Genomic DNA, 22,928 nt, shown 5'->3' on the forward strand with positions numbered 1-22,928 from the left:
TGTCAGTCGTGCGTTTACAAGATCATGTTAGCTACTTTGCAAATTTACCATAGTTGCTGGAAACAAATAAATATATCCCTCCGGACAAATTAAATTTCATACGCCGCATACACATATTTTATAAGCAGCACATCGGTTAGATTTTAGAGCAATTGCCTTCTCTCAACCGAATGGCTCCATAAAGTAAACCCTGTATTATTCGGGCTGGAGTATCAACAGCAATTAGAGACGTTTGACAGACGACAAAATGTCTCATTGCTAGTGCATTGTTGTTCGGAGAAGTCGTACGGCGAAACATACAGCAAACAAAGCACCAGGAAGAAGACAATTGGAATAGTTCGTGGCGTTCGAAAGCATCATGTAAACAGTACAGCGAGAGCTCACTTGACACAGCACAGCAGAAAGCTCTTGACAGAAGCAGAAGGAAAAAAGTAATAAAAGAAGGGTTTTTGACAGTGTGTCCTCGTAAATACCATCGCAAAAGACTGGTGAAGCGTGTTAAAGAACTTACGAAAAAAGGTTCAAAAAAGTGCTCGCCTTAACGTAAACAAATGTCACCGAGGCGGACAAGACGCGCGATCGATTGAAAGTTCAGTAGAGTCAAAACGCCAAACACATCCGAAAAGACACACCGCGCACCGAACATTGTTTTTCAATACATCAAAAAGACTAAAGGAAACTGAAGAGACTTACTGCTGGAGGATTGCTTGGGCAGGGCAGGATAGGTCAGCCAATTCTGCCTATCGTTCTTGCTGCTGTTATTGTTGTTGTTGGTGTTGCAGGTGTGCGGGTCCCCGAAAGAGAAGACCCTTAGCACAAAGCGAAAAACGCGCGTCCTGCTGCAGTGGTGGGTCTCACCATCATCATCATCTGCGTGATTATCGCATATGACCACAGCACAGTGCATGCTGCCCTAAGAGTGGTACGGCGGCACAAGGTGGCCAAGATTCTGCTCTTGCCAACGTACCAACGCCAGATTCTTTATCCGTCTTTATGTTCGCTCGCAGCTCGACCGACTGCAAAAACTGGTGGTAGAAATCTACGCTCAAGGGACCCGTTTCACCTATTGTCTTATTGAACATCACCCACTATTCCTCACGCACAACAACATTTAATCAGTGCTGTAACACGATGGCAACAGTCAACCTGAATCCCCTGAATGGTTGCTCGGTGTTAGGTACAGGTGATCCTTCGGGGTCGGTAGGGCAGGGCAAGGACCAGTGGGTGAAATTAAATGTTGGAGGTACCTGTTTCCTCACGACCAAAACCACCCTATCGCGCGATCCCAACTCGTTCCTATCACGGCTGATTCAAGAGGACAGCGACCTCATTTCTGATCGGGTAAGTTCAACACGTGTCTTCTGGCATCTTTTCGTTTTCATTGCGCTAATATTAGAACGGCTTGCGTCACACCGCAGGACGAAACAGGTGCCTATCTGATCGATCGTGATCCACGCTACTTCGCACCGGTGCTCAACTACCTGCGCCACGGCAAGCTTGTGCTGGACGACGGTTTGTCGGAGGAGGGCGTACTGGAAGAGGCCGAATTCTATAACGTGACGCACCTGATCGGATTACTAAAGGATAGCATAGCGCGACGCGAGCAGCAGTGCCCAGCAGCGGACAAGAAACGCGTCTACCGGGTGCTGCAGTGCCAGGAGAACGAGCTAACACAAATGGTTTCGACCATGTCCGATGGCTGGCGGTTCGAGCAGCTAATCAACATTGGTACCCAGTACAATTACGGCGCAGAAGAAAATGCCGAGTTTTTGTGCGTGGTATCGAAAGAGTGCGCAAACACACTGCTTGGGCGCGAGGTCGAATCTAACGACCGCGCTAAGGTGCTACAGCAAAAAGGGTCGCGAATGTAAGCCCTTGTTCGTCGCACAAAGTACATCATGCTTGCCGAGTAGGATGCAAAGGACAAGGAAACAGAGGAATAGTTGGCCTTCCGAAGGACACGGTGTAGTAGAGGGCAATCATGAGAATTCAATTATTAACAGAACATCTACTCACCTATAACATCATAATATACGCACAAAGCCAGTAGTAAGGAGAACTATAGTACCATAAGTAAATGGTGCAGCAAGCGTTAGTATTATACAACAAACTGATCGAAAAACAAGCCCTGTAGTAAAACAAAATATAAAAACGTAGTTCAAGGCAGGAACTACTCCTTATTGGCAATCAGTTAACAAAAGTTGGGTCATGTTAAAAGTTTTCATGACATCTTTTCGTTCTGTTTTTACCAATGCTCACAGCTCGTCTTTCTAGTGTTGATTGTCAAGCAACGGTGACGCTGGGCGACGCTCAAGTAAGATCACGAGGATCTCGATGTAGCCTTACGGCGAAGTTCGCGAGTGAACTGAGAGTTTGACCAAAACAGCGCCTCTGGCACGTTACGAATCAACAAACCAATATATCAATACCAGCTAAGGCAGCTGCGCTCGCACGAGCTCTATTAGTTGCAGCAGTTGTGATATGAGAAAAGACAGGACCTCACAGTAGCACTCTGATGGATGTATAGCAATCAGGACTGTGGAAAGAAAGCAGGAAGACTTGAATTGTAACTATCTAAAACGTAACGCAAACAAAACTCCTTAACGCGTATTTGCATAGTATCTTTGCACAAACACATTGATGGTACAGAGTGGTACAGGACGCTAAGCATGCAATTATAGAGGGAGTCTTGCATGCTACGATCACCAACATTCTCATGAAAAGAGTAGAATGTGGACTCTGTGCGGCTCGCTTTTCATGAGGTACTTGCTCGTTGTCTCCGTTAAAGGATGACCTATGACAACCAACGATGTTCACGGAGTACGACTCTTCGACCCAAGAAAACATATACGCACAATTTACAAAAAAAAAATCAAAGCAATACCCTTGCCGATCGCATTGCCCATCACCTTCTTTATCGTAATACAGTACATGTTATTTTCATTTATTTTTCCATCCATCCATCCATCCATTTCCATCATTTATGTTCATCTCCATTACGTGGTTAGCGATGTGCCCCGTTGCTGTATGGTGAACGTCGCATTGCTTAAGTAAGGTACTGATGGTGTCCCTAAAACTCTTGAGGATCCTGATTGGAACGCACAACGATAGACACGCGCGCGTGCAATAACCAGCAGAGCGACAGCATTGATTGTAAAAAGTAATGAGTTTCTCGTTCCAGCGTTTTTCGTAGTCTGTTAGAGCTGCGCCGGCAACGCGCGGCCGTGGAAAAGTGAGAAAGAGAGGTAGAGAGAAAGTGTTTAACTAAACGTTTGATTAGAGACTATATGGGCACCTACTTATTATGAGGGGGCGTTTTGCGGGAAGTGCAGTGCTTCCCGCTGCTTCCGTGGGCCGAAACCACGGGTAATTGTATAGGATGCATGGTGCCGATTATGATCGCCGCCCTGTTAGAACGGGTCGTTACCAGTTAGGTTACTTCAGGAGCGAAGATCGATCGAATAACGGTATCCCTTCGAAGATGTAATTGTATTTCGAAATCAATGAAGATCCATTCACGAACGCACACACGAAAAGAAACTATAAATGGCTCCAACCGTGGTAGGAACTATAGTGAATTTATAAGTTTTTATCTCTATTTTTACCAAACAAACAACCATAAATGAGATACCTGTTCGTACGCGAGGTGTGTAAGATGTGGATTATAAGAAACGAAATAAAAGCCGATTAACGCAAACGTCAGTCAAACCTGCATTCCTTGCATCGCCAAAACCTGCATTTGTGGTAGCCATTTGTACTCTGAGTTTTATTTGTTCACCTACTTAACATTTACCATACAACGCATAGCATAGTCGATGGGGTGCCCCGCTGCTAGCTAGAAGCCATTCCTAAGATCGTATTCCTTGGGCGGTACAAACTCATCGATCGGTTCTTGATAGTTGAGGCGCGCATCTTCCAGCGACTGCTTCGGCGGTAGATAATCGATATCCGGCTCCTGAGGTGGTAGATACTCGTTGTTGGGCGGTAGGTAGGCATTGTTCGGTCGATCATAGTGATACCCATCGTCCAAAGTCACTGGTTCTGGCGTAGTGGTGGTGGTGGTTGTCGTCGTTGTCGTCGTTGTCGGCTTCGTGGGACGAGGCGTTGTGGAACGAGTTGTAAACGGTCTAGAGGTTCGTTGGGTTGGCTGCGGTGCCTTGTTAAGTCTGTAAAGATAGATGTGGCCCGTACTTGTATAACGCCCAAAATCCAAGCTCCAACTCCAAGTTATGAAATCGCGACTTACTCGGGAATCTCCAAGTCCAGCATGGTGATCGGGTGGTAGCCGAATTCGTCGGCCGTGTAGCGCACCCTGTACCGCTTGCCATTGGCACCTGTGTACGTGTAGGAGCCCATGACGACGAACGTCTTGGAGTCGTTGCGCAGCTTGCCAATCTGCTCGATTTCGATGCCATTCTCCGTCTCTACACTGCACTCGGAGTAGTGTCCAGAAATGGTGACAACAGAGGGTCAAGACACCAGCACCGCCAAAGAGATAATGTTGCGATACTTACGCGTACTTGAACTTCCCTTTGCCCTGGTTGCGCACCTCCGCCATTACGATCGATGCCTTCATGACGTTGCCGCTGAACTTGGACGGATCTTTCTTATCCTCGACCGGGAACGTGAACTCGTCCTCGGAGAACAGATCATCGTTGCGGCTCTTCGCTGGTATCTTGATACGAGCCGCATGCACCATTGCCACTAACGCTAAGCACAATACCGCCAGTGACCTTAACCGCTGCAAAGGGCAGCACGAAAGTGAGAGGTTAGATGAAAGATGAAGCGATCACTCAACTCGTGCATATTTCCTGGGACGGTCTGATTTTGATAGTCTACGGTGAACAGGTATCGGCGGCTCCCTGGCCAAAGGGGAATCAGCAATTTGACGGACCATATAACTCATTATGAAGCCAGCTAATGAATTGGTGCCGATCCGGCATCCATCATGTAGCGCCAATCAAAATCACGAACCGCCCCGGATGGAAATGGAGACATCAGGGAGGCATCGGCCTCCGTCCATCGTTGCCGTGAAGGCGTCGTCCACCTGCACGCTAGGATACCGATGATGATGATGATTGCTTCGCTTTTAGCATTATGCTAATTTGCTGTTTATCACCCGGCAGCGATTTGGGGTTTGTGTCTGGCCCACCAGCACCACTCGTAGGTGTGAGCGCGTTTCTATCGATATTTTTCGCTTTTTTGAATCTCAGATAAACGGATTGGGTCGTATTTATTTCGATCGATGTTTTGACGACCGAATTTTAATGAGGAACCGACCGCCAAGAGTATCCTCTCCCCTTTCCCGGTACTGATTTTGAGGTGTCCAAGATTTAAATTATTTGGCGGAGACAAATAGGCGTTCTTACGCTATGGCAAACCCATGGAGGGAAGCCCATTTGAACCAGTTCTATCGAGCTGCTTCGTGGGCGTACTAGCCCGTGGTCGTTGGTCGGGGGCAGATAGTTGACTTCAGCTGCTGAGCCTTTTTTTGCGCTTCTACAAACAAAAACCATACAGGTCCTCACAATAGTCGGTTGTTCTTTGCTAGAGTCCGTCGCAGCAATAGCTTGTATGGCGCTTCTTTGTTCGTTAAAGTATTATTAACGACGTAAACTAGTGCTTCCGCATCTTCGACATAACTGCATGGCCATCGCCATCGTAACTCCACCTCCATAAAATTCAGCTACTGCTCGGACTTGCTCTGATCAACTGATCCACAAGATCAACTGACTTTAGTTTCCACTAGAGACTTGGCCAAAATGCCAATAACTGAAGTTCTCCACCGAAGTTCCACCGAATACCAACCGACCACAACAACCCAGCAGATGCAATAAAAAGAAAATGATGTTTGAATGTTTGATTGATTGAAGGGAACGATCATTTGAGCTAGAACAGATCCTCAACAACCCACCCCTGCATTGACTGATTGCCTCAATGGCGGGCAGGCAGGCAACCACCGTCGAAAGGGGTAGCGGCATTGCCGCTTACTTACGTGCTGCATCGCGGAACAAATGGAAAATCGAACAATCCTAAATCTCAAACAATCACGTCCACCGACACGCTCTCGCTTACAGCGTTAAACCTCACACACGTTTTGCGCGTTACAAACTCCGCACTCGACCGCACTACCGAAGCAGAGGTAGAACTCCAACTGTACTCTACACACCACCGATCGCCACGATCGAAGAGTAGTAATCCTTAGGCACCCGAAGCAGAAGATGTGGCAAGGATCAGTTTCGGCGACAAACTAAACCGGACCAAACGGACGGATAGGCACTTTATACCACCGAACCGTCGCCGACGACGGACCTCCAAAAAACCCCAAAAGAAAAGAAAAGAAAAAAAAACACCCAACAAAGCACAGGTGGTGTGTCGTCGTCGCCGTCGCCGTTATCGTCGCCGTTGTCGTTGCCAATCCGTGCGGGTCGGAGTCAGGCAGCTCGGGCTGAGCGCGAACTGGAGAAGATTACAGATTGATCGCATCCTTTTCAGACCCACCATGCATTGCATATCACGGTGAATGGCTGTCGAGGAAGTTGGCCCTGGCCGTACTCACTCACTCGGTCTTCTAAGGGCCCGGCGTAGGTCAGAACAGTATCCGCATGAAGTGCGAGAACTGCTCACAGCATCACGGGGTTTCAAGATCCGAGACGTTGTCTGATATGTAACGTCCGGTATGGTCGCCTACAGTGGAAGCCGAGCCGGCCAGCCGAGATCAGCGTATCAGGGCGTTCTGGTTTCCCTCTGTTTTTTATTCCTTACTTTTCATATCTTTTCCAAATGTGCCCATTGCTCCCCCACCTCCTACTTATACATATATGTATTGATATAGGTAACAGCACCTTCTTGAAAGTCTTGAAAGTTGGTTGTTACGGTACCGATTCCCACAGCTTGAAACACACCCACGGGCTCCACGGGAGCTCGTGGCTCGGAAGATGCGCTGAGCCCGTTTGCGCTGAGTACTCAGCTCGGTGGCGTGGCACCCAAGGCACGAATTTGAACTTCAGCGACGAACGGCACACTCCGGAAATGTGCGATGCGTGAGATGAGCCGGTTGAAGGCCAGCATTTGGCCAACACCGTGCGGCCCACCAAGGAAGAGATCAAGGAGATGGTAGTGGAGGGGCGCGTTGAAGATTTACGACACGGCGGCCGCCGAATCCCGTCCCCCGGCCCCGGACCGGGGGGGGGGGGGGGGGGGAACAGGCCGAGCCCAGCCCAGCCCAGCACTAATTAACGGGGACTGAAATGCAGAAGCCGGCTAAGAGGCGGCTCCGAAGGGAAGGAAATAAATAACCTAAACCGGATTCCGGTCCACTGATCCAGATCCCCCCGTGGTGGTGGTGGTGGTGGTGGTGGGCTGTGGGGCGCGGACTGTAACAGCTGGGCCACCTGCACATGCTGTGAAGCCACCCCATTCTTGGCCATTCATTTCTGAGCCGCTATTTGCGTGATTCTCGGTTCGGTTCTTCGCCGACAGTTTTCAACGCGACATTTTTATTCTAACAGTGTGCAGTCGGATTGGTAGTTAAGATAACACCACATCAGCGCGACCCGGGACATACTCCTTTACGTTCGTTCGCTCCGTCTTCAAGAGCTGACTCAATGGGACAAGCGATATCGCTGCCGCTGGGCACGGGACCGCTCTGCCTGTTAGCTCCGAAAACTCTCCAGAGCGCAAAGGGGGCTTTTTCTTGTTTTCTCCAGTGCCCAACAACGGGATGACGTCTCCTTACTTGGGCGGACCAGGTGGCTTTCGAACGGCTCCGGCCACTCTCCTGCACTCCCGGTACGCAAGAATGAGAACAGGGATAATCGCAAAGAATAAGTCCCGTCCCGGCTCGCTCGTGCGGACACGCTGCTGCGGAACGGAACGAAAAGGTCCCCAAAAACAGTCCCAGCCACCCCTGGTCGTAGGTGATCGTGGTGGTCACGGTGGGTTTGGTTCGGGCAACGGGTTTTTGTTGGGTAGTTGATCACTCCCATTGAGCCCAGGGGGGGTGTCGGGTGCCTGGGCAATTTGTATGCTTAACGGGGCAGACCGCAGACGTGGAGACCTCACCGCCAAAACGGGTTGTCGGTCTGCTATGCTCGGTCTCGGTCGGTCGGTCACTCACAGACGTTTATTTATGTCCACGATCATCCCTACCGCCCACTGCGTCTGCCCACTGCCCCCCAGGGACCGATCAAGGAACCGACCGGAGGTGGGTTTCGTGTGGAGAAATGCGCAAGCCAAGCCAAAGCACGTGCACGTGAATCGCCTTTCGAGTGGCTTGCCGTTTTTTGTTTTTGTTTTTGACACTTCGAACGCCTTCTCCACCTGAGGTTGCTTTGCGCGTTGGAGGAGTTGAACTCACTGACCAAAAAAAAAAGACAGCGAAAACAACAAAAAAACCTTTCGATAACCGCCCGCATCCGATCGAAAGCCGGCCCCTGCTCTGTTGTTCTCCGTGGGGTCTCGGCCTCCGTGGATTAAGATTTCTGTGCGCGAGATTCACCGCGAGAAACTCGATCGGGTGAGGCGCGGCGTGACATTTAGACGTGTTGGAAATATGTTCCTTGATGGCTTTGATGGGCGCTTCTTCGTCGCGCCACTTTTTATGGCCTCGGCCTCTGCCGCGCCGAATATGTCGATATATTCCAAGTCAGTTTCATAACTGACGAATTGATCAAATTTCCGGAGGCCCCGGAACCGGGCGTAGCGACGACGCCGAGGACGACGACGGTGTGATGCATAGGCGGCTGTCGGGTTTTTGGTTTTTAAATCGAGTGACTCGATTAGCAAAAGCTAAACCCACCTAGCATGATAGTAAATAATGTCACCTTTCGGATGGGTCGTGAAGGAGTGTCCTTTTCGCGTTTTTAAGACTACTAACCTATGGACCTTGCTGCCATACCTCGAGTGGTGGCGTAAACGAATGGATTACCGTTTCCCCCATTTCCCCAATTGCGTGCGAGCTTCCTGACGGCCGCTCCATAACCCAAACTCCACAGGTTAGCTCAAGGTGGATCACTGGTGCCAGCTGTGACCTGTCGAAACTTCGCCGAACTATCGAACGAAGATCGTTCGATCGGCGATCAGTCACACATGGCCCCGCGCACTCAGCGCATCGGTGGTTCACTTTGATGATGACGAAAATCTAAACCGGCCCGTCTTCTGGGAGCCCTGGCACCGGTTCGATACTTTATCGATCGTTCGGGCGATAGTTCACGCGTCGCACCCTCGATGGTGACAGTTCACGAACACGACTCGCAGCAGCGGGGCTGTGGCAGTTGTGGCAGGGTTGGCCAATTGACCTTCCGTTCCGTAAGATGACTGGCGAAACAAAAGCTGGCCACAGCGGGCGAGATGCTGGATGGATGGATGGAAGGGAACACACATTGGCGGTTCCCTTGGCACTTCAAAGCCATTGACAGGCCGGGAGATTGTCAAATCTGTCCCGTAACTCGCGGATGTACGACGGTGACGATGGTGGTTTTCAAGTGTCTGCCTGAGTTTGGAATTTGGCAGGTTTGTTTTGCATTCTTCGAACGCCCATCCTTGCCCGTGCCCCGTCGAGTCCACTTCCACTTCGCTTTGTTGGAATTTTAACAACATTTCCGTCCGGTCCGGTAACGGGGTGGCCTTACGCTCTGGAACGATCTGGTTCTCCTTGCCAACACGCTGATCCGCCCGGCCATCTACAGTATCAGCCCGGTAGATGACATGCTGATAGGACATCTTAGTGAGATGCTTCCTTCGTTCAAAAGCTGCCTTCTTGTTCGATCAATTGAAACTACAATTTCTCCCCTTTTGCTCACCTGAAGCTTACAGCTTCGCGAATTTGCTTAAGTCGGATAGTATGCACCGAGAACACGTGCTTCAGGGATAGCAAAAGTAGCGACAAATTTTTAAAAGAATGTTTCGTCGCGTGAAAAGCGTCCCACATTTGGTGAAGCATCAAAAGCCCCTTGCGAAAGCTTTTACCCACATAAAGCACTGATGCGTCAATATTTTAATCAATTGGCGCGCAGATGTTGATAAAAAAAACTAAAACGAAACATTGAACTCCCTCACGTTACCCTTACGAGGATATCTAAGCAGAAGGACAGGACTTAGGTTGCATTCGTCTTTGCAATGGTCGGTGCAACAAAAAAGGGGTGCAAACACTATTTTTACGGTTTCTGAATTCTGTTCGCGATTCTGTATATTTTTGTTTTATTCATTTTGGCTTTCTTGAGACATACACCACATTACAAATGCTCTCCACACGCACGCGGAGTTGGTGCAAATAGTCCCCGGTGTTTAACCCACTCCACCTGAAAGATAAATGGACACAAATACCAGAAATAAAACAGAACAACAAGCAGAACAAAAATACTGTTCGCCCCGAACGCACAGATAGCACTGCAATAAATAATTTGTACAGAAAACCGCAATCGTAACTTCATTTATCTGCACTAGTCGTGGCTGTGTACTAAGAACCGGGCACACCCATACGCTTTAAGCCCATCATAGTTTTGTAATACATATCTACTTTACTTTAACGGACACCCGCACATTTTGCTTCAGATTTATGCGCTTTGAGACACGCAGCTACATCAAATACCGGGCGATACCTTCTGTGCGGAGGCTTCTCTGTGCGTTAAAAACACATTACACATAAATACATTTAAAAAACTGCTTGCCGCCATCGCCACTGAAAAAATGAAGCCACAGGAAAGATGACTGAACAGGTGTCATGAAATAAAATCCACAATAAATGGCACACTAACGCTCTTCGAAATGCATTCTTCTTCTTCTGATCCGACGATTACCGCCACAACCGCCGGGTGGTTTTGCGGCCTGCACCGGAGACAATGTTAACCGCTGTTGCTTTCCGTAACGTTGTGCTTTGTGTTACGGACAAGGCTATAAGCCCCGCACCAACCTCCCCTGTCACGCCGGTCGCCGGGAATCGAACCCATCGGACAGCTGCCAGCAAACGACGAGCTCCATCCGCCCCCCGAAGTCCTCTCGTGTCGACCCTTTGCCATTACAACAACACCAACCGCGTTCTGCACTTTCACGTTCCTGATAAAAAGACACTTTTATTTTTTCTTATAATAACTATCATAAACTCTGTCGCTACGCTGTCTGCTCTCGGCTTTTATGTTTCTATCGCCCGCGCATTCCGCAATGGTTATTCAAATTTCATCAAACCGCCATCCGCCTGTTTGTTGTTTGTTTTTTTTTTGTTGTTTTTCCTTCCATTTTTCGTGACTACTGAATGATTTTTCTTTACATCGGCCATCGGCCAAAGCATGCGCGTCTTTGCCGAACGCACGGAAACGCACACCTCCATTGATGAATCATCCGGCGTAATCAGCCGGATGTAATTTTACGCTTTACCCATTACGGTGTCATATAGTTTTGCACGTGCATAAACGTTTCATAATATTTGATACTCTTCCTGCTGCTGCTCATCAATGTCCATTTTTTTTACTTTTAATCTTTGTTTAATTAATCACCCGCTTAAGTCTACATTACCTTAATTATACCATTGGTTTCCATATGTTAAACCAAATGAGATCTATACACTTTTCCCGACGGTGCAGCAGCAAAGTCGTCACACCTCCCCCCCCCCCCCCCCTCCTTCAAGGTTTCCAATTTTTCCCCCCGAGGCGCGCGCGCCACACGCAGGACGTTTCCTATTTCTTTTGTCTTTTTCGCCGCGCACACTGCGCACGGCACGGTACACGGCGGAGGAGATGACAGAAGAAAATGTAAAATAAAACGAAACCGACAAAAAATCAGCAATAAAAGACTCCTAGTTTATAAAAATTAAAATTTCGCCTGTTCAATGTGTGCTCACGTGTTAAAATAACCTCACGTGGTTAGGTAGGTACTAAAATTTTACTAAAAGGTGAAACACAACTTGATGTACGACAGCGAAAAAGGGCAAAGTAAACTAGTAAAATTTAATCACAATAATTCTAAGCGTTGAACACCATGAGAGAATTGGCTTTTAAAAACCCGCGTCAGCGTTAAAAGTCTTTCAGACACGAACGCCCACCCCACGGGCCGGCGCTCGCAAGCCGGAGCTAAACTGAGATTGAGCATTGACGACACTGTGTCGACAAATGGTGGCTTTACACCGTTCGTGTCGTGTTTAATTCGCGACAACCGTACGCAAGAGGTAGGAGAAGCCGAGCGGCGGAGAGCGACTATAACGGACTAGCTGTGTAAAGGTATTGCTTTACTTTCCCATGTTCCCCCCACCCTCTGTGGGCTGATTTTCGTTCAATCCCAATGCAGCGTCGTGTAGCGGGCTGAACAGGAGCACCAACAAGCAGCTCTGTGATTGTGTAGACTGTGGCTGAAGAAAATAAAACCAAAACCACGGGCCGAAAAAAAATATCTGAACTTGAAGGAGGGATAAACGGTAGCCTATAGCATCGTAGAATGTGCCCCAGAACAAAAACCAACCGAATCAGCAGCAGCATCATCATCGTCGCCCCCTGTAATCCTGTAATTATTTTGCCACACGTCCGATGGCGGCGGGTACGGAAGCGGCAGCGGCAGCAGCTGCTCCGTAGCCAGCCGCCATTGCGGCGGCCGCGGCCGCGATAGGATTCGAATGCTGAGCCTCCTGCAGCTGTACGCAGTTGACGGTCAAGTTGGAGAAGTCCACTACGATCGGGGCCGAGATGACGTGATGGTTGACGTTCAAGTTGATACTTTGCCGTGGTTGCTGATGGTGATGGTGCGGTGCGGCTGCCGTTGCAACCGACGCAGCAGCAGCAGCAGCAGCAGCGGCAGCGGCAGCAGCCGCCGCCGACGGTTGGGTCGGTGAAGGTTGATGCAAATGCGGTGGTTGATATTGCTGTTGCGGTAGTTGTTGTTGTGGTTGTTGTTGATGGTGGTGATGGTGATGCTGATGTTGATGCTGATGTCGGTGCTGATGCTGATATTGATGGTGCTGATGGTGATGCTGCTGCTGACGGTGGTGGTGTTGTTGCAGCTGATGAAGCTGGTGGAGTTGGCGAAGCTGTGGCTGAGAGTGCTGGTGAGAGTGGTGGAGTGGTTGCGTAACCGATGATGCTAGTGGATGCGGTGGCTGACACGGCTGCTTGTGCAAATGATGATGGTGATGATGCATATGTTGTTGCTGTGGTTGTTGCGTCTGAAGGGCAGGCAACATCGACGTTAGCGACGGTGCTGCTGCTGATACTGCTGGTTGTTGTATCTGTTGTACGTGATTTACTGTTGTTGTTGTTGCCAGGAGCGATGGTGGAGGCGCCGAAGGTTGCTGCTGCTGCTGCTGCTGGTGCTGGTTATGAAGATGCCGCTGTGGCGGCTGCAAGTGAACGGGTTGTCGCAGTTGCTGTTGAATGTGAGCCGCCGCAGCCAGATTAAATGCTTGGCCGGGGACGAGGCCCGGAGGGTGATGCTGATGATGCCGATGCTGTTGCTGATGGTGGTGGTTGAGAACTGGTTGAGGTTTCGTTTGTGGGGCAACAACAACTGTGGCCGCCGGTGGTGCCTGCGAGGCGGCTACGGTTGTCTTGGGCTGAATCTTGTGCTGCGTCGTTAGTGGCAACTTGGCGCCCACTGGCGAAAAGTGTTGCTGATAGTGCTGCTGTCCGATGCTGGCGGTAGATGCTGGCACACTCTGAGCCGATTGTTTCGGTTGCTTTTGCTTCGATTTATGCTTTGCCGCAACAACTTGTTCAGCAGGTTTCAGAAGATTCTGTTCATGGTCTCGCGGGACCATGCATCTTTCGCTGGCAGCCGGATCGACTTCAACACCGCTCACTACGCTAGTAGACGATCCCCCGTCAGTGGGCCCATTCTGAGTCCTTCCCTGAGGTGGAAAATGGTGTACTTTCCGTACCTCTGCTGCCTCCGGTTGGGTGCCGCTTTTGCTGCTTCCCACACCCCGCCCAGCTCGCGGTTGTTGAGTGCGAACACTAGCGCCGGCATTTGGGTGTGCGGTTGGTGCCCGTCCTTTGGCACCGCCCGAAAATGTTGCTACCGGTTGGCTGTCCATTGACTGACTCCGGTGACTGCTAGTGTCTACTGCGACGCAGCCAGCCGGTGTCGTTAAGGTAGCTTCCACTGGGGGTGAGGAGGCTGGAGGCGAAGAGAAGTGATATGCGCCTGTGGAGGAACGAGCGGCCTGCTTCGGAAGGGACTTTACAGGCTGCTGCTTGACAGTAGCAGCGCTGTTCGGTGGCAGTGATGGGTTAACCGTACGCGGGGAAGACATCGCTAGAAACACCGGCGACGGTTGCTGCTGCTGCCCGAAGCCCGATGTCGTTCGGCTCGGGCTCGGGCCACTCTGTTCAGCTTCAACACCGTGCTCCGGCTCGCTACCGGCTACCGTCGATGGTACAAACAGCAGTGGTGGCGGCGGAGGAGGAGGAGCATCTGGCCCCAGCGTAGCGGACGAGGATGGTTGTGCAGCACCGGGAGGGGAATCGCCACCGGAGCCATTCTGCTGCTGCGGAGGCTGCTGCTGCGGATGATGATGATGATGGTGATGATGCTCTCCTGCTTTGGCGATAATGTGACCGGACAGGTACTGATAACCGCCGCCACCGCCACCGCCACCGCCACTATTGTTGACACCGTTGCCGCTGCCGTTGCTCACGACGAGGGGGGTTGTGGTGGAGTTTGTTGACGATGCGGCCGCCGCCAGGACGAGGTTTAACTCCGCACCGATCGAGTCCAGTCTGTGTCATTTTGAGTTCAGGGCAGCATTGATTTGCGTCCACAATTCTTTCTTACACGATTTTGAGCTACCGAATGGAAGAGAGAGAGAGAGAGAGAGAGCGAAAGACATAAGGAAACGAACGCTACACCCTCGCCTCGGCTCGCTGCCTATTACCGTTTGATCGACTGCAACCAGTCTTTGAATTGTGCCGTGCCTTCGGGTGTGATCGTGAACGCGTTGCGCGCCGACAGGATCGTGCTGGTAAAGTCCTCGTAATCCGGCACCGTTAAATGATATAGCTTCTGGTGAATGCATTGGAAATACCTGCGAGGAGGACAAAATGGTACCGTTATCAGTCGTCGGTCGGTTGGGGAGCGGTTCACGCACACACGTACATGCTCTGGCACTTGTTCATCAGGGGTGTAAGCGCGGCCCGCAGATGGTGCATCACGAGCGCGGGATTGTTGCGGGCCAGATAGCGGGCCGATTCGAGCGCAACCTCGTGCAGCACGAACGGGCTGACGATCGAGTTGACGACGCAGATGCAGAACTGGTGCAGATACTGCGTGCCGAGATTCTTCGAGATCCCAAGCAACCACTTGACGTCCTCGCCGTACGGCGGGTTGCGGGCATACTTGGCCTGCGGCCGGTCATCGTGCACACGCCGGGCGAGCGTCTCTAGCGCCAGCATGCCGGCGTTGTAGGCCGCCAGCAGATAGCGCAGCTGCGTGGGCGTGAACTGGGGCGGATGGCGAGGCCTGCTTGGGCCACCACTGCCGCCGCCACCAGACGCCGATCCAGCGTTTCCGATGGCGGGCAACAGGTGCTGTTGCTGTTGCTGCTGCTGCGGGCCGGTGCCGCCGCTGTACGGCGCATACGGCGAGCCGGAACCGGGCTGAGGCCGCAAACCGCTGTTCGGTCCTCCCATGACGCCCGACGGCGGTTGCTGCTGTGCGCCTCCCGGTGGTGGACCCATCTGCTGCTGCTGCTGCTGCTGCTGCTGCTGCTGCTGCTGCTGCTGCTGTGGCTGCTGTTGCTGCTGCTGGGCCGATACTTGGGCGGCGGCAACGGCGGCCACCGCTGCCACGGTCGGTAGTTGTTGAGCCAGCTGCGATGGGACCGGCGGACCACCGCCTCCCCCTGGTGCGGCTGCACCGTAGAACTGCTGCAGATTGGGCTGCATCTTGGCTTGGGCAGCGTTTGCCGGTGGACCCGGGTACTGTTGGGGGGTGCCGTAACCCTGCGGTGGTGCCCCCAGCGCACCCTGCATCGACTGGTAAGCGGCGGCACCGAGCGGAGGCTGCTGATAGCCGCCGACTAGTGGTGGGGGTGGTTGCTGCTGTTGTTGCTGCCCCTGCTGTTGCTGCCCCGGCGCGGACACCGTCGGGCCACCAGCGTGTGCCGGCGGTGGTGGTGGCGGGTACTGAAACTGGGGTGGTGTCGTGATGTACATTTGCATCTGGTTGGCAGCGGCTGCTGCGGCTGCGGCTGCAGCGGCGGCAGCAGCGGCCGGGTGCGGATAGGGCAGATTCTGGTGGTAGATGGCGCTCTGGCAGGGAAAACTGTACCCGTACGGGGACAGGGCGATCGGGGCGAGGGTGGTCACCGGTTGAAATGGTTGCGAAGGCGTAGCGTTCACCACCACCGGCCCCTGCTGCTGCTGCTGTGGTTGCGGCTGGAGACCAGCTCCTCCCGACAGCACACCTGCACCGCTCCCTCCTGCACCCCCTCCACCGGCCAGTTCGGTCACGTCCATGAGCGACATAAAGTGACCGTGACCGAACTGCTCGTGGTGTTGCTCCTCCGAGGCCGCTTCCAGCTCACCGCCCGGCGTGTTCCGCAGGAACAGCTCGTACCAGTAACGGGACACCTGAAACAGCACCTCCGGGTACACGCCCCCACCCTTGGCGGCGTTCTCCACCGTGAGGCAGGCACGCTCGAGCATCCGATCGCTCTGCTCCTTGCACTGCAGGATCGCCCGTTGGATCTCGTTCGGATTGAGGGCGGCCGCGTGCGGCAACACCGACAGCGCCAGCTCGGCCGCCGGGTTCACCATGTTGCTGTCCCAGCCACGCGACGAAGCCCGGTCAGCCATACCGGCCGCCTCCGGTGGCGTCAGGTGACCCTCCCAGGTGTCGATCAGGAAGGAGATGGCGGGTGCCCCGATGTCCATCGCCTGGCCGATGATCCAGGATACGTGCGACGAGTACGTGCGCGACAGCCAGTTCGAGCTGACGCAGTTGTGCAGCCCGAGCGCGTATAGGCCCAGCTGGAAGGCGCACATGTGCAGGCCCCGGTGTGGGCCCTGGTGGTTCTGGTTGGTGGTCGCTTGCGTGAAGAGCGACGTCGACGAGGTACCGCCCGCCTTCGTCAGAACGTTCTTGGCGAGCTCGAACATAAAGTGTGCGCTCGCCTCGGACGGTTGGTTCGGGATCGACGGGTACGCCCGTTTGCCCTTGTACCGCGAGTCCTTCGAGCGGGTCGTCGTTACGGCGGACGTCGTGGGCGCGGAAGACGACGCAACACTCCCTCCGCCAGCCGTCGTCGTTGTCGTTGTGCTGGTGGTGGTGGCGGCGGCGGCCGAGGGAGTGGTAGTGGTTTTCCCTGTTTGACCAATCATACCACCGTAGGAGGCGGCCGCCGTGTTTCCGGTCAGAGCGGGAGCACTTGTGCCGCCACCACCAGCGCTGCCACTGGCACTGGCACCGGTTATGCTGAGTCCACCGATATTGAGTTCAGCCGCCTCAGCGCTCGTGCTGCTTTGCGGGCGGCTGCTGTTGACCAGTGCAAAGTCTTGCTGTCCCGGCACATGATGGCCACCGGCCAGGGGTTGCTCCGTGCTGCCGACACTACTGCTGCTTCCACCACCAGCACCCGCAGCACTGCCATGATTTGAGAACTGTTGTTGCTGTTGCTGCAGCTGACCATTACCGTTGTGACCTTCGTACTCATCGAGCCGCAACAACTGTGACGTTTGGCTACGCGTTGGCGGATTGTTCGAGTAGTACGACGGCAGGAGGGGTGTCTTGATGAGCACATGAATCTCCCGGTCCAGCAGCTTCTCCATGATGCGACAGATTTTGCGCGGTTCGTCCTTGTAGTACGCGAGCAGCGTTAGCGCGAGGTCACCGCGCTGCCGGCGGGTTCCCTCGCACAGCAGCGGATGCTCGGCCTCCGAGACGTTTGCTTTCAAGCCGAGCGAAGCGACCGCTGCCTCAAAGCCCCAGTTCTCGTCCGTCGGCAACCGGTACGGGCTGCTCATCACCTTCATGCGGTTTTCGCGCCCCACCACCGATGGCATCACGAGCGCATCGAAGATGAAGCTCGCCAGCATGATCGGCAGCAGGGCTTCACCGCGTGACTTCAGCGTACCGTCGCGCAGCTGCTCGGCACGCTCGCGAATCTTCCGAAGCTCGGCACTGCCAAGCGGGATGCGCTTCAGCAGAGCCAGCAGGTCCGACTCCTGGTTGGCGAGCTTCACCTCGAGCGGCTTGGTGCTGGCCGGTGGTCGGCACATCTCCAGTCCAAAGATGCACACCCGGAACGCGAGGTGGTAGTGTTCGGAGTTTTCCGCCAGCACCGTACAGAGAAAGGCACACTTGGACAGGGTGGCCGACGCCAGCACGCTCAGCTGGTGCGAGATGGGATTGATGTTGTGTTTCTTGCCCTTCTTCTTCGGCGGTGGTGGCAGGTCAATCATCAGATTCGGCGGATTGGCGAGCATCTCTTCGGCAAGCCGCACACCGAGCGTGCACGCTTCGCGACCGTGCCCGTGGGCGTGCAATCCTTCCGCCCGGGCAAACAGTATATCCCAGGCGTCTTCCGAGGGCTTGAGGTTCGAAAACACCTGCTGTTGCTGCTGTTGATGATGTTTCGGTTCCTGCGGTCCACCGGCCGCTGATGACTGCTGATGGTGCTGCTGCTGCTGGCGGACCGGTTTATGTTGCCCAACCGGTGCGGCAGACTTATCCACGACCGTGCTGTCACCGGCGGCACTGCTAGACGCTACTCCTTCGATCGCCTCCTTCGGCCGCCCGTCAGCGGGGACGTGCGGTTCCTGACCCGACCCCGACGCTGTCGCTGGCTGTTGTTTGGCACTGTTACGACGCTTAACGCCGGCGGCACTACCGCTGCTGACCGCTACCACCGGCTCCACGATCTCCTCCCCGGACTGTTCCGGTTCGACGACGTTGAGCACCTCGTACAGCTTGATGTTGCCGGAAATTTCGTAATTGTTCATATCGTTCAGGATGCTGTTTTCGTTGCTCGAGTCACTCGAACGGGACGACGCCACCTCACCACCGGAGGACTTTTTCTTCTTCAGCGCATCGCCGCCGGTCGCCGAGCTGGACGACGAAGAGGATGCCGAGCTGGTCGACGAGTTGCTCACACTCAGCAGCAAGTTGGTAGGAGGAGGCGGTGGCGGTCCAGTGCCTTCTCCGGGTGCTGCCGTCGACGCTGCCTCCTCGACAGCACCACCGTCGGGAGGCTTTTTGATGAGTTCAGCAGTCGGTAAGCCGACCGGACCCGGCAGATCGTCTTCGTTCTCGCAGAACCCTTCGCTGCTGACGCTCGATCGGTTACCGGTGCCGCAACCCGTCGCGTCGGCAGTTTTACTCTCCGAAGCACCAGTGCCACCAGCGGAAGCAACAGAAGCTGTACTCATCGATTCGCTTCGTTCACCAGCGCTGGTTCCACCGACCGCTGCTACCTGCTGCTGGTGTACCAGACGATCCGGGACACTGTCGCTGCTACTGTTGGTGCTCTTGCTGAACGATCCATACGCTCGGTCGCGGTGAGTACGCCGATGTTGGTTTTTGGTGCAAACGTCACGATCTCCGCCGCTCCCGGCACCCGAAGCCGCGCCTCCACGGTCACCTCCAGTAGCAGCTGGCTTCGAGACCGAGACGCCCAGCTTTGCCAGTGCTCCAATCATCTCAGCCGAGTTGGTAGACTTTTCGCTAAAACTACTCGTTCCGGCTACTGACAAGGGTTGGTAAGCCGCTGTGTGATGGTGACTGTTGTCGTTGCTACCAGCAACGCTTGTACCACCGTCCGCACAGGCACCAGCCCCGTTGCGCCCCACCAAGGAGGAGCTGTTGATTGCCGCAACCGAATATTGATGGCTACTGGCCCCCGTTGCGCGCAGCAAACCGTGTTGATGTTGTTGTTGCTGCTGCTGCTGCTGCTGTTGATGGTGATAGTGACCGTGGAAACTGTGGTGATGGTGATGGTGGTGATGGGGCATCAGCTGGAACGCCTTCACGTTGCTGTGCAGCACGGCCTGACTAGCGTTCACCTGGCCCGGGCCGGCCGTTTCGGACTTCGATTCAATGTTCTGCTTGAAGCACGTAAACGGACAGTGGTACATCGGGTTGGTGTCCTGCGTGTGCGTTACCCCCTCGATCGGATAGTCTTCCCAGTCAAGGTAGCACGCCTCGATGGCCGGCTTGAACCCGGCAAACAGTTCCGTGTCGTTGCGCATATTCTGTTGCTGCTTGCTGCTGTGCGACGACGATGCCACCATGTTCTTCGTGACCCGGTCGATGATCTTCAGGTGCCAGCTGGTGAACTGTGCGTGCAGCATGTCCCGCTCGTCCGGCGCCAGGCCCGGGTTGAGGGCGGCCAACCGCCACAGCACCACGATCTCGTCGCACAGCGACGCACAGGCGTGCTGGGTCGCGTTCGAGTTGCTGTGCGTGTTACCATGCTTGCCCCCACCTCCGCCACCACCGCCGCCTCCACCGCCACCGCCGCCTCCACCGCCACTACCACCACCTCCTCCGCCGCCACCTCCACCGCCGCCACCACCACCACCACCACCGCCTCCTCCTCCTCCGCCGCCACCCCCGTGACCGTTGGAGCCAACGAGGAGGGCCAGTTTGATGTTGAACCACCACACCAGTATCTGATCGCAGGCCATCACCTCCTCGGTGATGATCTCCAGCAGCCGAATCGCATTCCGATCGCACCGCCGGTACATTTCGCGCACGATCGACAGCAGATTCCACATACCCTCCGGTTCGCGGCCTCGCAACGGGCGCAACAGCGAGCTCCATTCGGCCGCGGCGGGTGGCGCCGAGTTGGTCAGGTAGTTCACATCACTGAACACCATCGGCGTCGGGAGGCAGAATTTGATCAGTATCTTCTTAATGTTATCGTGCAGCGTCTTCTCGTCCAGATACCAGTTCGTTTGGTCGTTCACCGACGCACCGGCGGTCGGATCGGGTGCACCGCACACCGTGTTGATCGTGGTCGGCTGCGTGCTCAGCAGCTCGTCCAGGATGCGCTGGGCGATGGGGAGGATCTGCTGCGAGAGCTCGCTGATCAAATACTGGGCAAACTTTTGCAGCTGATCGCGCTGCAGCCGCAACAGTGACTCCGATACCGGCGCACGTAGGCTTACTTTGGTGGGCTAAAAGTAATCGCAAAAGATGGAAGAGGAAAAAATAAACACACGCGAAACGAAGACATGATAACAATCGTAAAAGAAAATCTCGAAAGTGAACGAAACAGAACATCAGGAAGGATGTAGGATCTACTTACGCAATGGATCCGATAGAGACACACGGCAACGACGTGCGAACACCAGTAGGCGGTCGGGAGACAGGTGCAACTGCAGGACGATATTCGTCGCCGATCGAACGTAACCGCCACGTTGTGCTGGTTACGCGGCTGCGTCTGCACGACCGTCGCCGACAGGTGGAAGCCGATCTGTAGCGGCTCCTTGACGGCTCGGTTCTTGAACAGCTGCTCGCCGCGGTGAAACTCATCCGCCGAGCTGTTCGCGAGGCACGAGTACAACCGAATGTCTTCCTCGTTGTCCGGGAAGCTCCAGAAAGCGATCCGCAGCTGCATCTGCTCCGGAACCGGCGGGTACAGTTCCTCGACCAGCTCGAACGGAATGTACGTGGCGACGCACCGGGCGGCCAGCTCCGTCAGTGAGGACAGCTCTGCAACGGGGTGAAAACGTGATTCCATTAGCCCCGGTCGGTCGCATTTGCTGCTGCTGCTGCTGCTGATTCCTAATTAACCACTGGCGACCTACCCAATAACCACTTACCCCCATCGCTCGAGCGGCGCATGGTGTTGAACCCGAACGTGTTCGACGTGCCGGTCGGCTTCTTCCACCCGCGCCAGTTGTTGCACACACTTTCCGGCTCGGAACTCCAGCTGCACAGCGAGTCTTCCTCGAAGCGATCCGAGTCCTCGAAGCTAAACCGGTCGAACTCCTCCGCGTTGTTGTTACCGTTGTTGTTCGCCGCATTATTGTTACTGCCGGGGACGACGGGAGCGCTGTTGTCGTGGCTCCCACCACCGCCGCCGCCGCCGCCGCCGCCGCCGCTGGCGCCGGCACCAGCAGCATTACCACCAGCCATTGGCGCCGATCCTGCGCCACCCGCCGCCACGACGACCGGATTCCATTCTCCTATTCGACCATCCGGTTCGTCGTTGTTGATGTGCGGATTATTGTTACTATTGCTGCTGCTGTTGCTGTTGCGGTGGTGGTGATTGTTATTGCTTACACTCATCGGCTCCTGCTGCTGTTGGCTGCCGCTGCTGCCGGCAGAGGAAGGGCCAGCAGCTACCATCGCTACCAAAGCATCTCGGTGGTCGCCCGCAGCAGTACCAACAACACGATTACTATAGGCACTGCTGGACTCACTTTTGTTGCCCGGGCTGGACGTTGCCGTGATAGACGAATGAGCCGTGTGGCGCCGCGCTACCCGGAAGAACGAAAAGAGCGAGAGAGATGCTCGCTGCACAAGTTACTAGCGGTAACGGTCGAGACTTCCGGTTGGGGTTTCGGTTCGCAAATCCTCTGTGGTGGTGGCGGCGGCTATTACGTTGCTGCCGAGGGAGGTGATGATGCCGTTGTCACTACGCTTTGCGAATCCTTTGCCGTAGCGATCTCCAACGATCCCCAGCGTTCGGGTGCGTGTCGTTTGTGGCTTCGTCCTGCCGTGCTTTCAAGAATTTCCGCTTACACTGCTCGCAAGCTTATACCCTAGAGTTTTGGGCAACTTTCCCTCTAGTCCTTGGTGGTTTCATAACGCTCCACTGGCTCCAACCGCCTCCAACACAGGCTTATTGCGCTAGAAAAATGCAGTCTACTGATTTGAGCCGAAACACGTTACCGTCCCCCTGAGTTGCTCATGCACTCCACTCCTGTTTATGCCATATTTGTGCGAAGTCTTCTCGTTACTGTCTCTCGCTCTCTCTTTCTCTCTCTCGTCCACTAGCATTC

General features: G+C 54.1%; 4 protein-coding genes across 4 annotated transcripts; 1 reads left to right on the forward strand and 3 right to left on the reverse strand.

Moving 5' to 3' along the window:
* The first annotated feature begins 475 nt into the window (after positions 1-475).
* Positions 476-3,657, forward strand: LOC128277717 (BTB/POZ domain-containing protein KCTD5). Its single transcript, XM_053016224.1, has 2 exons — positions 476-1,341; positions 1,419-3,657. Exons 1-2 carry the CDS (start codon positions 1,132-1,134, stop codon positions 1,869-1,871), a joined length of 663 nt encoding a protein of 220 aa, XP_052872184.1. The 5' UTR covers positions 476-1,131; the 3' UTR covers positions 1,872-3,657.
* A 178-nt stretch (positions 3,658-3,835) lies between these two features.
* On the reverse strand, positions 3,836-6,004 carry LOC128267109 (uncharacterized). The gene is made up of 4 exons (XM_053003900.1): positions 5,996-6,004; positions 4,515-4,741; positions 4,247-4,429; positions 3,836-4,166 (listed from the first exon to the last, which is right to left on the reverse strand). The coding sequence occupies exons 1-4, from the start codon at positions 6,002-6,004 to the stop codon at positions 3,836-3,838; spliced, it is 750 nt and encodes a 249-aa protein (XP_052859860.1).
* Positions 6,005-12,395: 6,391 nt separating this feature from the next.
* LOC128267120 (putative cyclin-dependent serine/threonine-protein kinase DDB_G0272797/DDB_G0274007) lies at positions 12,396-13,738 on the reverse strand. The gene has a single exon (XM_053003911.1). The coding sequence runs from the start codon at positions 13,736-13,738 to the stop codon at positions 12,497-12,499; it is 1,242 nt and encodes a 413-aa protein (XP_052859871.1). The 3' UTR covers positions 12,396-12,496.
* Positions 13,739-14,677: 939 nt separating this feature from the next.
* On the reverse strand, positions 14,678-22,272 carry LOC128267131 (zinc finger SWIM domain-containing protein 8 homolog). The gene is made up of 8 exons (XM_053003922.1): positions 22,064-22,272; positions 21,744-21,955; positions 21,227-21,633; positions 20,495-21,095; positions 15,759-20,401; positions 15,076-15,707; positions 14,855-15,004; positions 14,678-14,765 (listed from the first exon to the last, which is right to left on the reverse strand). The coding sequence occupies exons 1-8, from the start codon at positions 22,270-22,272 to the stop codon at positions 14,705-14,707; spliced, it is 6,915 nt and encodes a 2,304-aa protein (XP_052859882.1). The 3' UTR covers positions 14,678-14,704.
* Positions 22,273-22,928: the final 656 nt, after the last annotated feature.

Source organism: Anopheles cruzii, chromosome X (genome assembly GCF_943734635.1).
Source record: "Anopheles cruzii chromosome X, idAnoCruzAS_RS32_06, whole genome shotgun sequence".
Lineage (NCBI taxonomy): Eukaryota > Metazoa > Arthropoda > Insecta > Diptera > Culicidae > Anopheles > Anopheles cruzii.